Consider the following 17,370-nt stretch of genomic DNA (forward strand, 5'->3'; position numbering starts at 1 on the left):
GTGTATTTTTATTTCAGTGTATTTTTTTCAGAAAGCCCGTCCAATTTTCTACAAATTTGTGTTTAACCACTTTTTGATACGACGCAACGGCATCGAGATACAATAATTTTTAAATTACAAAATACAAAAATATTTAAATACCTTACGCCCTTCTCAAATGTTATTTTCGAGTACTATTGGCTCCATATACACAAAAATGGCTTATATAGGCCTAGGATAACATGTCTACAAAGTTTCATTGAAATCGGAGAGGGTCGGGTACAAAAGAACCAGAAAAATTTCTGATTTGAGCTGGAATTGCTTTATTTCAATTTTGTATTGTTATAAGTCTAGATGGACATGATTTATGGCTCAGATCATATAATTTCTTATGGGAAATTATGCAAGGAACATTTTTTCTGAAGCACGCAAAGTGATTGAAAATAAGGGAAAAAAGTTATAAAGGTTTTACTGGAAATTTGAGAGATTTTCTGATAAAATTGCACATTCCTTTCCCAAAAATCAAAATAATGATCTGAATATTGAAAACATTGTGGATTTTGGAAAAGGGTTGTGCAATTTTATCAGAAAATCTCCCAAATTTCCAATAAAACCTTTATAACTTTTTTCCCTTATTTTCAATCACTTTGCGTGCTTCAGGAAAAATATTCCTTGCATCATTTCCCATAAGAAATTATATGATCTGAGCCATAAATCATGTTCATGTAGACTTATAACAATACTAAATTGATATAGACGAAATTTCGCTCCATGGGAAAAAAGTTTAAAAATTTCAAATGAGGATAACTTTAATTTTTCCAGAGCAAAGATTTTCGTTCGCCCCGCAAATGAACGGGGATGTTCCACACTTTCGTATGTATATGACATTTTTCTTGCTATTTCTAAGAAAATACTACCGTCCTAAAAAGACCCGTGTTTCGTTTCGCTTGTAGACGGTAATTTCAGCGGATAGTATACTACAAATCGTCATGTTCATGCGATGGAAATGATAGAAATCCACCTGAACCAGATTTTCAACACCGTGACAGCCCTCTATAGCCGGCCGCTTCAATCTCAACCAGAGACAAATAACCAAATCCGGGCTTCCTAAAGATTATATAAGCAAAATGTAATGAAAGAAGGTGGTACAATAGGCCAAATACTACCAAAACAAAACCAAAAAAAATACAAGTTTTCGAAAAATAATTTGGGCAGTACAGGGTAAACAGGATTCGGTACAAATTCTGTGCATAAATTAATGCAAGTACACAGAAAAAAAAATCATGGTAATATTACATCTGGGAAGGGGTACATCTTTTATGTCAGAAAAAAGGTGTAATTTACCTCTGGAAATGTGTAATTTTACCACTTTTCTGGTGTAATGTAACTTTTTCAGTCTAAATTGAGGTAAAATTACATGATAAAAGAGGTAATATATTCAACCTTCCGAAATTACAGCTTCCAATTTTACGTTATATTTTACTGTGTAGCATGACGAGCGCTTTTATTAACTCAGTAAAAAAATGTGTAAATTTGGAAGCTGTAATTTTGGATGGTTGAATATTACCTCTTTTATGATGTAATTTTACCTCAATTTAGACTGAAAAAGTGACATTGCTCCAGAAAAGTGGTAAAATTACACCTTTTTTCTGACATAAAAGATATACCCCTTCCCAGATAACTTTGTTACTTGTACGCGTATTTTTCGAAAATCACAGTTATCTTGATTTTCGAAAAATACGCGTACAAGGTCGTCCGTCTGTCTAAGTTTTGTTATTTACCTATTTCCAGTTAGTCAGGTTCAATCTTCCCACAGCCGGCTGTCTAAGAATGAACGTTTTAGATAATTTAAACTTTATTCACTAAATACAAATAATACCGGCGGTTCACGTTGAAAAACTCATTTCTAAAGAATCGTTTATCGAAAGACACGCTGATGTTTAGGATAGATGATTAGCGCGCGTTTTTAATTTTTATTTTTATTCGTTTGTGAGTTGCGGGACCGCGCGGTTACTCTGCAACATTTTTTTCTCGGAGCCTTTCTTGATACACATCGCAGCCGAGTTTCTTTGTTCTATGATTCGCGATTGTTTCATGGGAAGATTCGTTCTTAATTGCGTTAGCAAAATATAAATTATATTCGACCTTTCGTTTCCCGCGAAAATACCTTTTAGCATTATAGCTCTTAAAGCACGGTGACAAATTTGTTTCAACACTATTGTTCATGTCCTTCAGATAACATCATAACTCATCATTTATTAATTTGTCGCTCATCTTATAATAATTTAAAAGTATAATTAGTCTCAGGTCAACTCTACGTAAATATGTTACGCTGAGTATAATATTTCACTTTTTAATTACACATAATTTTGATTCTATCTTTCCACAGCCGTCTGTCTAAGATTGAATCATTTATGCTAAACTCAACAGCAAATAAACGGGAATAGTCTCATCCGCAGCATCCGATTGTTTGCCTTGAGAATAATAACCACCCTATTAAACAAAATTTATTGATTATTGGGTCACATCATCATCTTCTATGATGAATCCTGGCCATTACCCTTTCCCACTAACACAATCCCAAGTAGAAGTAGTTTTCCGGCACACGCGGGGGTGTGGATATCGTAGAGAACCCACCCTTGGTAGCAGCCTGTGCTAACTAACATTCCCGTCCCAATTCCCCCGAGATCTACAAACTGACATGGCGGGCGCCGTTGGTGGCCAATGACTGTTACCTATTTGTTCCAGATCTAGTTTTGATGATCTTGATGTTTTATCTTTTCAGCGCATTCCTACATGCTGTTGATAAGAGAAACACCATTAGATCGTTGAAGCGTATGATCGTTGAATTGATAGGAAATTACGGTCCTGTTCAGCAACGGAGAAGGACAACCATGGGTGGTCTCTCATGCTCATGCTCATGCTCATAAAAGATATACCCCTTCCCAGATGTAATATTACCAAATTAACACTGGAACGCCCAACGCATGTCCAACTTACACGGACGCCCAAGCCTCCCAAAAAAGTTGGAACGGTAACTTCAACTCACTGGTTCTCGGGCATAACTCAACCAATCGGGACGATTCTTGTTTCCAGGGATTTGTAAGAATGTCTAGATGATCCTAAAATTTTGCAGAACTTGATTTGATCAAATCTGTAATTTCTGCGACCGAAAACATCGTTCCACCTTTTTTAAAACGACTGCATCCGCGGAATTTTTTTTTTACACGCGAAAAAAAAAGTTGGAACGATATTTTTGATCGCAAAAATTACAGATTTGATCAAATTGAGTTCTGCAAAGTTCTAGGATCATCTAGACATCCTAACAAATCACTGGAAAAAAGAATCATCTTGATTGGGTGAGTTATGCCCGAGAGCCAGCGCGTTGAAGTTACCGTTCCAACTTTTTTGGAGCCTTGGGCGTTGGAATGTTAAAAAGTTATAGTATAATATAGTAATTTTCAAGGAGTTTCGAAATAGTACTTTATGCAATAAGATGCAAAAAGGAGAATTTTTCATATTTTGAAATGTTTGTCGTCATTTTTAAACTCTATTTTTTCAGAAAAATGAGAAAATTTACTAGATTTTTTTTTATTTCTGAGACATTGTCGGTAAAACAATTAGGGCTAATTGAACAGAACTTAGCAATATGCTTGGCAAAATGTATTTATCTTAGTTGGCTTTTTTTAAAAAAAAAAAGCTCTATTTCAGCGATCAAAGCTAGAATCAACAACGTAACCGTTATCTGGGGCGAATTGGGACAGCTGTTTTAGCCTTGGTACCTCTTAATTGTTGGATGTTTTTGATTGTTTTCGGATAGAACAGGCACATATCAACAAAAATAGTGCTTCGATTTCCAAATTTGATGTTTTTAATTGCTCTAAAACGTGCTATACATATTCAGACTGTAGTCCCGTTTCGCCCCAGATGACGGTAAATAATAATTTGGAGTATTTTCTCAATTATTTGAATGTATTGTTTTCAGAGATGGATGAGGTTAATAACTGTTTTTTTTTTGAATTTGTGAAATGCCATTTTTTTGTTGAAAAAATAACCTGGACCAACTTTAACTTGTAATTATTGCTATAATCAACTTTCTAGCACTAATACTTTAGGATCTACAGCAATCTCTAAACCTTCACCGATTTGGTGTGAGAAATTAACTTTGAAATGTAATAAGGGAGTTCAAATTCCAAATCAAATATAATGCGTTTACTCGGCTTCTCATCGACAAAAGCATACCGAAAAGCACCCCAAACCTCTAACCGGAACCCACTGCTCTGATTTTCCACAGGGCGACTACATCGAGCACACGCTCGGCCTGTTTATGTGCATCTCGACGATGGCAGCGGCCGCCCTGGGCAACACTATCAGCGACGTCATCGGCATCGGGTCCGCCTTCTACGTGGAGAAGCTGGCCGAGATGAGCGGCGTACGGCCCCCGAAGCTGACCCCGATCCAGCTCGAGATGAAGGCGAGCCGACGAGCGGCCAACCTGGTGAGTTTTGAGAGGAGTGTGACCGTGTTGATTGTGCCCCTCCTAATTACGTGTCTTCTGTCGACAGGGTCGCGTGTGGGGCATCACAATCGGATGTCTGCTGGGGATGTGCCCGTTGCTGTTCATGAAGGACGAGGACAAGGGGGACAAGAAGAAGGGCGATAAGAAGGACAATGGCGAGGATGCCAACAGCCAGACCACGCCAGAACTGGTGGTCCTGGAAGGCAGCAGCAAGTAAAGACGATGATACCTTCGCCACGGGTTCAGTCAGTTATAAGATATTGTTCGCGCGTACTTTATACGGCTCAGGCGGCTCGAAGTGCCGCGCACTCTGTTTGTGTTATTCAACGATTACTTTATACAAAGCTGTTACGACTTTCTATTTATTCTGTACAGTAATCGAAACTGTGTAAATAATACGTTTGTGGTCTCACCGCGCTCAACATTATAACAGAACCTTACTCACATTTTCACCCCTTAACCAACTCTAGAGAATAACTTTGTTTAACGATGCGTTTCTTGTTAATATAGACTTTTTCAACACACACACACTAGTCTTTCAAAAAGTTAGGAGAATGAACGCTAACTTAACTTTTAAGGTACCTAACTCTCGTCGCCCAAAAGCAAACTCAAACTCACAAGCAAACTTTGGTGCAGAACAACCGTGCGTCTCCACACCTCCAATTACAGACAGACAAATTTGGCTAGAGCCAAACAGTTTGTGCCGCCTCAAGTATAGAGCTAAACTTATGTTGCATTTAGCACAGCAATCGTGGCTCATTTTGCTTCATTATGTGTAGACACTAGGAACAGGAACAAAATTGTACTTATTATATTCTCATTCTGGAGTAATTACTTATTAGAACACAATTGGGTCCACTAGAATTGGCAAACGGTAAACACTACTAATATATAAAAACGAATTAGAGTTAGAGGTACAAGGAGCAAGAATTGAGTGATTTTAGGTCAAATAGTCATTCAAAACGAAATAAGATCCCGGATATGTAAGTGCTGAAATAAAGCGAAAATTTTAAATCTCATCCTCATCTTGACGATTTGGGAAAAAAGTAGAGAATTGCTCACATAGAATTAGATATTTTTCTTAATTTAAATTCTTGAGAAGACCATAAAATCGAAAAACGATGTTTTAGCATCTTCTTCATTTTTTTTGTTTTGTTCAAAGCACTTCTTGTTTTGGCAAAAAAAAAAGATTGTGAAGGTTGTAAAATCCCTCCATTTTAAAAATATCACCAAAGTAATTACAAATATTTGACTTTTTGATAAATTGGTGCCATTTTGGAGCCGCAAATTATCAAAAAAAAAACGTTACTTAATCCACCCTTAGGTGGTTGGCGCCTTCCGCACATTTAAAGGGTGCTATCCAAAATTCAAAAAGTGCGTAAATAACACTTAAATGCTTATAACTTTTGATAGGGTTGTCAGATCTTCAATGTTTTGGCGCCGTTGGAAAGGTCTTTTTAACCTGGCCATGGTCTTCGTTTTCTACATACACGAATGGTATTCCGGGTCTATAGGACCCAGAAATGATTTCAGCTGCCAAAATTCGAGATTGTAACCGATTTTGGATGTCTTGACCGCAAATGAAAGGCTAGGATGTCTACTTTCTGAATCCGACTGGCAGAACCGGTTTTGGACACCGTGGCCACCGGGAACCTGCTATAACCGAAAAAAGTCCTTTTTGAGGCCCCTACTTTGGGGACCTGTATCTCCGAAACGATTGCACATAGCAGGTTGCTTCTGGTTGCATTCGACAGATAATAACCTGAATTTTAAGCCCCAGAAAAAATAATTGGTCCATAGTGGCCACCGGTTCCGGTAACCCGGAACTTCCGGAAAACTTGATTTTTGCAGTTTTTGACATAAAACCGTCACACAGACCAGTATTTTGAAACGGATTATTTTGCAAATCATTGCAGAATGATACTACATACTACTCCTGACTATTTGGTATCGGTTCTGGCCAACTCTGGCCAATCCGGAACCGGTTCCAGGGTACCACTAAAACGGTTCCAATAATTGTCACGCTAGAAACCCGTCATGTTGCATATCAAACTTCATGAATTTGCATGTTATGACCATCTGAGGTCATGCCGATGACCTTTGACCCATCCTGGTCACTCCGGAACCGGTTACCGGTGGCCACCGGGGGACACTATCGGAATATGCAATGAACCCTATCATCCGACGTATCAAACTTCATGAAATTGAAAGTTATGACCATCTGAGATCATGTCGATGTCCTCTGACCCATCCTGGTCACTCCGGAACCGGTTACCGGTGGTCACTGGGGGACACTATCGGAATATGCAATGAACCCTATCATCCGACGTATCAAACTTCATGAAATTGAAAGTTATGACCATCTGAGATCATGTCGATGTCCTCTGACCCATCCTGGTCACTCCGGAACCGGTTACCGGTGGCCACTGGGGGACACTATCGGAATATGCAATGAACCCTATCATCCGACGTATCAAACTTCATGAAATTGAATGTTATGACCATCTGAGATCATGTCGATGTCCTCTGAACCATCCTGGTCACTCCGGAACCAGTTACCGGTGGCCACTGGAGGACACTATCGGAATATGCAATGAACCCTATCATCCGACATATCAAACTTCATGAAATTGAAAGTTATGACCATCTGAGGTCATGCCGATGTCCTCTGACCCATCCTGGTCACTCCAGAACCGGTTACCGGTGGCCACTGGGGGACACTATCGGAATATGCATAAACCCTATCATCCGACGTATCAAACTTCATGAAATTGAATGTTATGACCAGAGCTGAAAATGTCAGGGGTCCTGACGCGAAAATCGGCGACGCATACACGATTCTTTCAGATCCATTCACTGAACCGCAAAACCGTGACATAAACAAACCCGACTCAGTCGTGAGTGCCCTAGCTCACTGAGCAACTGCAATGCGAGGCAGTAGTCGACCAACGCTCATTCGACGTTGCACGCACACACATAAAGAAACAAATTTTTCACAAAAAGTTGGTATTTATGTGTGGAAATGTAATTTTGAATATAAGTTATGGTTGTTTTAAGTGTTTTGCACAGTCTAGAACCATTCAATTGTTTAAAAAAAGTCAAAATATTGTTTAGAGAGGATTTTACGAGTCAGTCATACGACACGAATTAAGTGAGTGTAGCTCATTTTTTTACGTCTCTCATTCTCCAGCAGCCGACCGGCACGAGTCAGGCGGCAGTGGTTGAACGGACACAGTAAGCTTACAGTCAGATGCTAGCAGTGAACTGACATTTTGGTTTGCTTCATGTGTACGCTGGGTTGGAAACATTTTGCAGGCCTGGTTATGACCATCTGAGGTCATGCCGATGTCCTCTGACCCATCCTGGTCACTCCGGAACCGGTTACCGGTGGCCACTGGGGGACACTATCGGAATATGCATAAACCCTATCATCCGACGTATCAAACTTCATGAAATTGAAAGTTATGACCATCTGAGGTCACGCTGATGTCCCCTGACACAACCTGGTCACTCCGGAACCGGTTACCGGTGGCCACTGAGGGATACTATCGAAATATGCAATGAACCCTATCATCCGACGTATCAAACTTCATGAAATTGAAAGTCATGACCATCTGAGGTCATGCTAACGTTCTTTGAACTTATCTGGTCACTTCGGAATCGGTTACCGTTGGCAACTTGGTGACACTCTCTGAGTATGTAGTAAACCCTATCATCCGACGTATCAAACTTCATGAAATTGAAAGTCATGACCATCTGAGGTCATGCTAACGTTCTTTGAACTTATCTGGTCACTTCGGAATCGGTTTCCGATGGCCACTTGGGGACATTTGTGGAATATGCTAGAAACCCTATCATCCGAAATATCAAACTTGAATAGAAACCCTATCGTCCGACATATAAAACTTCATGAGGCCGTCTTTCTCTCAAACCGAGTGTTGCCGAGATTTGGGTGCAGAAACTCTTTCATCTAACCTTTGATTTTGATATTTTAGAAATTATAGACATAGTGTGATAGTGTGATAGTGTCCTCCAGTGGCCACCGGTAACCGGTTCCGGAGTGACCAGGATGGGTCAGAGGACATCGGCATGAACTCAGATGGTCATAACTTTCAATTTCATGAAGTTTGATATGTCGGATGATAGGGTTCATTGCATATTCCGATAGAGTCCCTCAGTGGCCACCGGTAACTGGTTCCGGAGTGACCAGGTTGGGTCAGAGGACATCGGCATAACCACAGATGGTCATAACTTTCAATTTCATGACGTTTGATACGTCGGATGATAGGTTTCATTGCATATTCCGATAGTGTCCTCCAGTGGCCACCGGTAACAGGTTCCGGAGTGACCAGGTTGGGTCAGAGGACATCGGCATAACCACAGATGGTCATAACTTTCAATTTCATGAAGTTTGATTCGTCGGATGATAGGGTTCATTGCATATTCCGATAGTGTCCCCAAGTGGCCACCGGTAACTGGTTCCGGAGTGACCAGGTTGGGTCAGAGGACATCGGCATGACCTCAGATGGTCATAACTTTCAATTTCATGAAGTTTGATACGTCGGATGATAGGGTTCATTGCATATTCCGATAGTGTCCCTCAGTGGCCACCGGTAACTGGTTCCGGAGTGACCAGGTTGGGTCAGAGGACATCGGCATGACCTCAGATGGTCATAACTTTCAATTTCATGAAGTTTGATACGTCGGATGATAGGGTTCATTGCATATTCCGATAGTGTCCCTCAGTGGCCACCGGTAACTGGTTCCGGAGTGACCAGGTTGGGTCAGAGGACATCGGCATGACCTCAGATGGTCATAACATGCAATTTCATGAAGTTTGATATGTCGGATGATAGGGTTTATGCATATTCCGATAGTGTCCCTCAGTGGCCACCGGTAACTGGTTCCGGAGTGACCAGGTTGGGTCAGAGGACATCGGCATAACCACAGATGGTCATAACTTTCAATTTCATGAAGTTTGATACGTCGGATGAAAGGTTTCATTGCATATTCCGATTGTGTCCTCCAGTGGCCACCGGTAACAGGTTCCGGAGTGACCAGGTTGGGTCAGAGGACATCGGCATGACCTCAGATGGTCATAACTTTCAATTTCATGAAGTTTGATACGTCGGATGATAGGGTTCATTGCATATTCCGATAGTGTCCCCCAGTGGCCACCGGTAACTGGTTCCGGAGTGACCAGGTTGGGTCAGAGGACATCGGCATGACCTCAGATGGTCATAACTTTCAATTTCATGAAGTTTGATACGTCGGATGATAGGGTTCATTGCATATTCCGATAGTGTCCTCCAGTGGCCACCGGTAACAGGTTCCGGAGTGACCAGGTTGGGTCAGAGGACATCGACATGACCTCAGATGGTCATAACTTTCAATTTCATGAAGTTTGATACGTCGGATGATAGGGTTCATTGCATATTCCGATAGTGTCCCCAAGTGGCCACCGGTAACTGGTTCCGGAATGACCAGGTTGGGTCAGAGGACATCGGCATGACCTCAGATGGTCATAACTTTCAATTTCATGAAGTTTGATACGTCGGATGATAGGGTTCATTGCATATTCCGATAGTGTCCCTCAGTGGCCACCGGTAACTGGTTCCGGAGTGACCAGGTTGGGTCAGAGGACATCGGCATGACCTCAGATGGTCATAACATGCAATTTCATGAAGTTTGATATGCAACATGACGGGTTTCTAGCGTGACAATTATTGGAACCGTTTTAGTGGTACCCTGGAACCGGTTCCGGATTGGCCAGAGTTGGCCAGAACCGATACCAAATAGTCAGGGGTAGTATGTAGTATCCTTCTGCAATGATTTGCAAAATAATCCGTTTCAAAATACTGGTCTGTGTGACGGTTTTATGTCAAAAACTGCAAAAATCAAGTTTTCCGGAAGTTCCGGGTTACCGGAACCGGTGGCCACTATGGACAATTTTTTTTTCTGGGGCTTAAAATTCAGGTTATTATCTGTCGAATGCAACCGGAAGCAACCTGCTATGTGCAATCGTTTCGGAGATACAGGTCCCCAAAGTAGGGGCCTCAAAAAGGACTTTTTTCGGTTATAGCAGGTTCCCGGTGGCCACGGTGTCCAAAACTGGTTCTGCCAGTCGGATTCAGAAAGTAGACATCCTAGCCTTTCATTTGCGGTCAAGACATCCAAAATCGGTTACAATCTCGAATTTTGGCAGCTGAAATCATTTCTGGGTCCTATAGACCCGGAATACCATTGGTGTCAGTTTTTTTTTTGGTGGGCACTTCCGGTGGCCACCGGAAGTTCATTTTTGGCCAGAATGTGTGTCTTAGTAAGATACACAAAGTCACAAAATTTCAGATCTCTAGGTGTTTTTGGTCAAAAGTTACAATTACTTTTATAGTGCTACTGGGTCCTATAGACCCGAAGACCATGCCCGGGTTAATACCTATCCAACGATAGGTTGCATGAGAGATCCGGACAATATTTTCATCAAAATATCTGAGATCCGGCCTCCAAAAAGTGCGTAAATAACACTTAAGTGCTCGTAACTTTTGATAGCGTTGTCAGATCTTCAATGTTTTGGGCGCGTTGGAAAGGTCTTTTGAATACCTTTCTGAAAATATATAGCAACCACCCTTTTTACAATCTTCCGGACTTTTGTTAAAATCGTTATTTTAGCATAACTTTTGAAGTACTTAACTAAACTGCATAATTTTTAATAGCGACTTATGGGACCCCAAGACGGATCGAATGACGCCAAAACGAACAAAATCGGTTCAGCCAGTCTCGAGATAATCGAGTGAGAATTTTTTGATCAGCATCCCACCACACACACAGACAATTGATTCTGAGTCGATAGGTATAGATGACGGTGGGTCTAAGAGGTCTTATTGAGAAGTTCATTTTTCGAGTGATTTTATAGCCTTTCCTCAGTAACGTGAGGAAGGCAAAAACATTGTTTGTACCTATATATAATTTGTCGGGAATATGTCACCTTTATAAAATAATTTAAAACTACTCACGTGGAGTTTTAAAATCTGCATTTTTCAAAACTTTCTGAAAATATTCTGTCCCAAAGAAATGCAGCAAAGATCTGTTTATGGTGAAAAATAACCCAGGGTGGCCACCAGATTTCGATTTTCAATTTTTCGTTTTTTTCCCGGTTTGCTCTCTAGACCAGAAGAAATTTTCCAGAATGTTTTCAAATTAAATAATAATGTTTTTTAGGCTAACGTTAGTATCAACATGCTTTTTGGACGCATACATTTGGTTCAAAATTTGAATTCCTTCAAACATCTTGAGTACAAAGTAAGTAAGTTGTAAACGAAGCTATTTCCAATTCAAACCTCGAATTTCCGTAATGTTAGGGATTTTTTATCATCATACTCTACAGATTTTACAAACACACAATAAAAAAAATTAATCGTTTTTGTTTTTTAGAATAACATAAATTATTTTTAGAAAGCAAGAAATGTCATTTACAATTTATTGATTTTGTAGAAAAGATTTGCAAAAATACATTGTTATCAACATTTATATAAATGCTCGTAAATTTTCGTTGAAAAAAGGTTATGTAAATTCAAGAAGAACGATTCTTTCTAGTATTACCAATTTATGTGAATTTATTTTTGCTTAGGCTTAGGCTTTTGTCAAATTTTAATTAAACTTAAAATACCTTCCCGGTTTGTCAGTCAAATTGCTGAATTTTTCCCGGTTTTCTCCCGGTGGATAAAAAATCTCGGGTTTTCAGGTTTTCCCGGTTTTAGCTCGCCTCGTTTCAAAAGAAAGACGTTTAGTCGGGCCTCAAATAAAAATACTACGACATTTTGAAAATTTTAATGATTCAAAGTTCTCGGACAGTGCTAACGAATTTTTGACTTTGTTTGTGAAAGGTGACAACACACTCCAACCGTCTTCACCACGACAACCTGATTTTGACATTCTGCTTTCGTTCGTTTCACACACCAACGACTGAGTGCTACTCAAAGACAGTCATTGACCTCCCCCTAGAAATACATTCGCTAAAAGAACGGTCGTTTGACATTCCACCGAGATTCCTATCATCTCTCCCATGATCGCATTCAAATGATTTCTGTCACCACACAGCAAACACAAGGAAGAGAGAGACGAGAAACGAGAGAGTGGTGCTCATTTTTCGTTCGTTTCGTCTTTGTTTACCTTTCACCGACCGTCTCCAAGCAATGACGATCGTGGCGCTGTGTGTCAGCGGTCAAATTTCGTTTTTGGAAATGATCGCTGACAGACAGTTCTTTCGAGTATCGAGCAGTCCCATTCAGTGACAGATCCCTTTTCAATCATTGGTCTCGGGCGTCTCGGGACCAAAGAGCTTGCTCAAAATATGTTTCTATGATTTTACAGAATGTTATACAAATAATACCATAAAAATTGTCAACATTCGTTAACAGGAATGTGATACATGATTTTTTGGAAAAAAAACGAATTTCGGTCTATTCATCGAACTTAAAGTACCATGCTTCTCTATTGAAATCAGTTTTCATTACATTTTGCTGGAGACGCTTAGTGCCTTAATAAATGTATCGAATCCGTTAGGCTTCATCCATAAAGTACGTCACGCTAAAATCGGCCAAAATTTACCCCCCCCCCCCTCCACCCCCTTTGTCCCGCTTTTCCTATACTTATAACATGCAATGTCACACTTGCTCAGACCTCCCCCCTTCCCCACCAAGAGCGTGACATACTTTATGGATGACGCCATTAACGCCTGTAGCCCCAACGGAGTCAAACAAGTTGGAAATGCAACTCTATCGGCTCATACAACCCTTGGAAAAAAAGTTGGAAATGCCTTTTTTATTATAACTTTAGGTAGGCGCATCTGTTTTGGATCTACCTTGCTGGAGGTGGTTCTTGACATTCTTCCGTATCGAATGCAACAAGAATTATCCATTTCGGTTGACCGGTTTACCGAGATCAGGAAGGTGCTGTGTCCTATCCCTTGCCTAGACCAGACCAAAATCCATGATAAAGCTGTCAGACCAAATCTGTCAGACCAAGACCGTCAGACCAAAGAGCGAAAAATAAACAATCTTGGTCTTCGACGTAGGTGCACACAAATCAAGAAAAGAAAATTGAAAAAGAATTTTATTTTTTCAATTCAATGTCTGGTTTTGGACTGCAAAATTGAATGTACGTCAGAAAATGATTAAACCGTGCGGCGGCCTGTATACCGACAATTAAATTAGCAGTTAAAAACGGCCTTATTCTTCCACTAATTTTTGATCGCGTTTTCGGTTTACACCTGAACAATCTTGAAATTATTTATATGGATTTGTGATTCCTCTCTTTCCATCATTCCCTTGACCGAGATACAGCCGGTTGAAGTTGCATTTCCAACTTTTTTTGATCCCTTTGTGCTTCGCGTAGGGTAGAGTTGTCATCAATGAGACACGGGGAACAATGATAAAATGGCTCTCACAAGTCGTAGTTTCAACCAATAAGGCTCATATTTTGGGGAAAGGTGTGTCTACTGGATACACGTCTACCATTATAGTGGCTTTGGTTATGGACGCTCCCTTGCTTGCAAAGTTATTCATAAATGTTTGATATTGGGGTGTGAAAGTAAATTATGCCTGAAAATAACATTAATGCCATTAATACAAAAACAAATATTTCTCTAAATTTCTTTCATCATTTCATAGGGCAAGAGTTGGGCTACAATTGCCTTTCATTAGATTTGACCCAGAATCCAGGGCTGTCTCATTGTTCCCCACTCTTTTCAGCCCATGAGTAACAATGAGACACTTTAACTTTTCTTCATAAGACTTTTCAAAATCTAGGGAAATCCTTTAAAACATGAATTGGAAGTGATTTTTGGCATATTTATTGAGTTTTAACTTCATTTTACCAAAAATATAAATTTATTTGGTATAAGTAAATGGAGTTTACTAAATTAAAATACTTTTTTGTATAATTTTGTTAATTAAAGTTTCAAGTTGGCAAAATTGCCTTAAAATGTTCAAGGCAAGTCACCTGCAATGGAACAATATAAAAATATTATGTTTTACTAGAAAAGTATTAATTTGCGTAAAGTGCCTCATTGTTCCCCACCTGTCTCATTGTTCCTGCCAAGTGCGTCTACAATGCGACAGTTGAATAGCTCTGGCTGTAGAGGCCGGATCGATCTCATATTTTGGTTAATGTTAGAACACATAAAAAAAAAGAAACAAAAAGCTCATTAACACATGCTGATGAAAAAAACACAAAAATCGTTGAAAGTTAAAAACCAAAAGTGTCTCATTGATGACTACCCTACCCTAAGTTTTGACCCCGTTGGTGCCACAAGTGTAAATATTGTTTGTTAAATCATAGCTCATATTAGAGGTGGGCAAAATCGCTCTTTTTTAGGAGCCGCTCATTTTCGTTCGCTCAATAAAAAGAGCCGCTCTTTTGAACGGCTCTTTCGCTCTTTTTCAAAATTTGGATGAAAAGGTTGGACATTGGACTTTTATAAATTATTTGATTAAAAAAAATTAAACTGAAAACGAGAAGATGCCCTTGAAAACCATAGGTCTTGGTAGTCTTCATGTCAAGATTTCTACTCGAACCTAAACATTCGAGTAATAGAATGGCATCCAAACTTAAATCTAGCATGCCGGAAAAATTGCTTGTAATTTTAAAATTGTATTAATTTCTACATGAATTGAAATAATGCTAATATTTTATTTGTAGAAAATATTCTGTGAACTTTTTCTACATTCTGATTGAATCGATAAAATATTCAGTATTCAGTACATTTTTGGTAAGATTTTAACAAATCATTTACTTTTGAGATTAATTTTTATAAGCATTGACATTTTTGAAATTGCATTTCCAATTCTCAAAAACAAATTTAATAGTATTTTTTTTTTAAATTCAATAAATTATATTTATATCAAAAATCATGCCATCTTGAAACGGTTCTTTCAAAAGACCGGAGATAAAAAAAGAACCGCGGTTCTTTTTTTGTGAGCCACGGTTCGTTCGCTCTTTTCAGTGAACCGGCTCTTTGAGCGGCTCGCTCTTTTTTTGCCCACCTCTAGCTCATATTCGGGTAATTCTCCGCCAACTCACACAGCAGTTGCCCCTTCCCCTCTTTGATTTGCGTGAGACTTTGTCCTTAAGGTTAACTTTTGTCCCTGATCACAAATCCGAGGTCCGTTTTTTGATATCTCGTGACGGAGGGGCGGTACGACCCCTTCCATTTTTGAACATGCGAAAAAAGAGGTGTTTTTCAATAATTTGCAACATGAAACGATGATGAGATAGAAATTTGGTGTCAAAGGGACTTTTATGTAAAATTAGACGACCGATTTGATGGCGTACTCAGAATTCCGAAAAAAACGTGTTTTTCATCGAAAAAACACTAAAAAAGTTTTAAAAACGTTACTCGACTGTAAAACATGTCATTTTATGGAAAATTTAATGTACTTTTCGAATCTGCATTGACCCAGAATGGTCATTTTTTTATTTAGAACAAAATTATTCATTTTAAAATTTCGTGTTTTTTTTCTAACTTTTCAAGGTTATTTTTTAGAGTGTAACAATGTTCTACAAAGTTGTTGATCAGACAAATTTTGAGATTTCGAGTATCTATTTGACAAGAAATCACTCAGTTGTTAATTAAACCAGCATTCGATAGACATAAAACGAATTTCAAGTCTCGTCCATAACACCGTAGATAAAACACTATTTAGTAGATGTAAGCGCTCGCAAATCGACCCCAAATTCCAGCACAAATGCGAACAACAAAAAAGACACAAAAATTCATAAACCCACGACTGTGAATACGCAGAAAAAAATACAACGGTTATGAACAACAATTTGCAACAGGTCCGTTAAGCTACTTTTCGCGAATCTGCAAATGCTTCCCCGCTCCCCCAAACTCTTCCAGTGCCTCTCACACTTCCTTAATTCGGCATGCTCGAATAAACTTTAATAAAAACTTACGATCCTCGTGGATTCCAGAGCTCGAACGAAACAAAACAAAACAAAAAAGACACGAAACGAAGCGTTTCCGAACCACGAAGCTAAAACCCACCACCCAACAACACACGAAACCTTGCACAATAAATTCTAAAAAAAGGTGCAGGTGGTTATGTTACACATGACCAGTATGACAAAGAACTTTGCTAGATGATTGTTGAAATTTTCGATTAGAACGTCCGATCCAAATTTCCCCATGATTCCCTTATAATTACACAAGACAACTCTTTTGTGGTCTATTTCGTGGCTCTGAATCAGGCTGTTTGATTTGTAAAGTTTTAAGACATAATATCAACGTCCTATCGAACTAAGGGGATGAAAATTGCAAGTGGAGCTGAACTGCCCTATTCAGGGCTCTATCGGAACACCCGCCGGGGCCTCCGGCAACTCCAAGTGGTGGCCAATTCCAATTCCCGCTCATGCCGGCTGGCATGTCTTGGCGTGTCCATGCCTCCAGGCTATCTGCTCCCGGGCCTCCAGGCCGTCTGCAAACGGGCCACCAGGCCATCTGCTTCTGATGTGTTTTCGTCGAAGGCCAGCAACAGACTGAATTTTCGGGACCGACCGAGCCGAGTTTTGTTAATTTAGATCGAGGACGTATGCCCCGCCTTTTTGCACCCATTCTCCTACATCTCCTTATTCGCTTTTTGCCGCGTCGACGATCCAAAAATTATGGGGTAGAGTGGGGGTGATTTTAGATACATCAATCTCACGTCTCTATATTGACTGATTGGGAAACGTTTGTTAAACCAACCAGTGTGCACCAAAAAGAGGGGAAATTTGCCGAGAGGGGAATTCGTCACGTAACGTTTTCGCTTCGCGAAAATTTTGGATTGACACCCCGTATAGAAACCTTAGGACAAAGTTCTTTGTCAAAAAAA

The 17,370-nt window shown here is 39.7% G+C and overlaps 1 protein-coding gene across 2 annotated transcripts in view; it reads left to right on the forward strand.

Annotated features, from left to right (window-relative positions):
- Positions 1–5,318, forward strand: part of LOC120419796 (transmembrane protein 65) — a 74,468-nt gene extending 69,150 nt beyond the window's left edge. For both annotated transcript variants that reach the window (XM_039582632.1, XM_039582633.1), the window contains 2 exons: positions 4,274–4,477; positions 4,545–5,318. In XM_039582632.1, coding sequence (XP_039438566.1) covers positions 4,274–4,477; positions 4,545–4,715 — 375 coding nt within the window. In that variant the 3' untranslated portion in view covers positions 4,716–5,318. The remainder of the gene's footprint in view (positions 1–4,273; positions 4,478–4,544) is intronic.
- Positions 5,319–17,370: the final 12,052 nt, after the last annotated feature.

This window comes from Culex pipiens, chromosome 2 (assembly GCF_016801865.2).
Source record: "Culex pipiens pallens isolate TS chromosome 2, TS_CPP_V2, whole genome shotgun sequence".
NCBI lineage: Eukaryota > Metazoa > Arthropoda > Insecta > Diptera > Culicidae > Culex > Culex pipiens.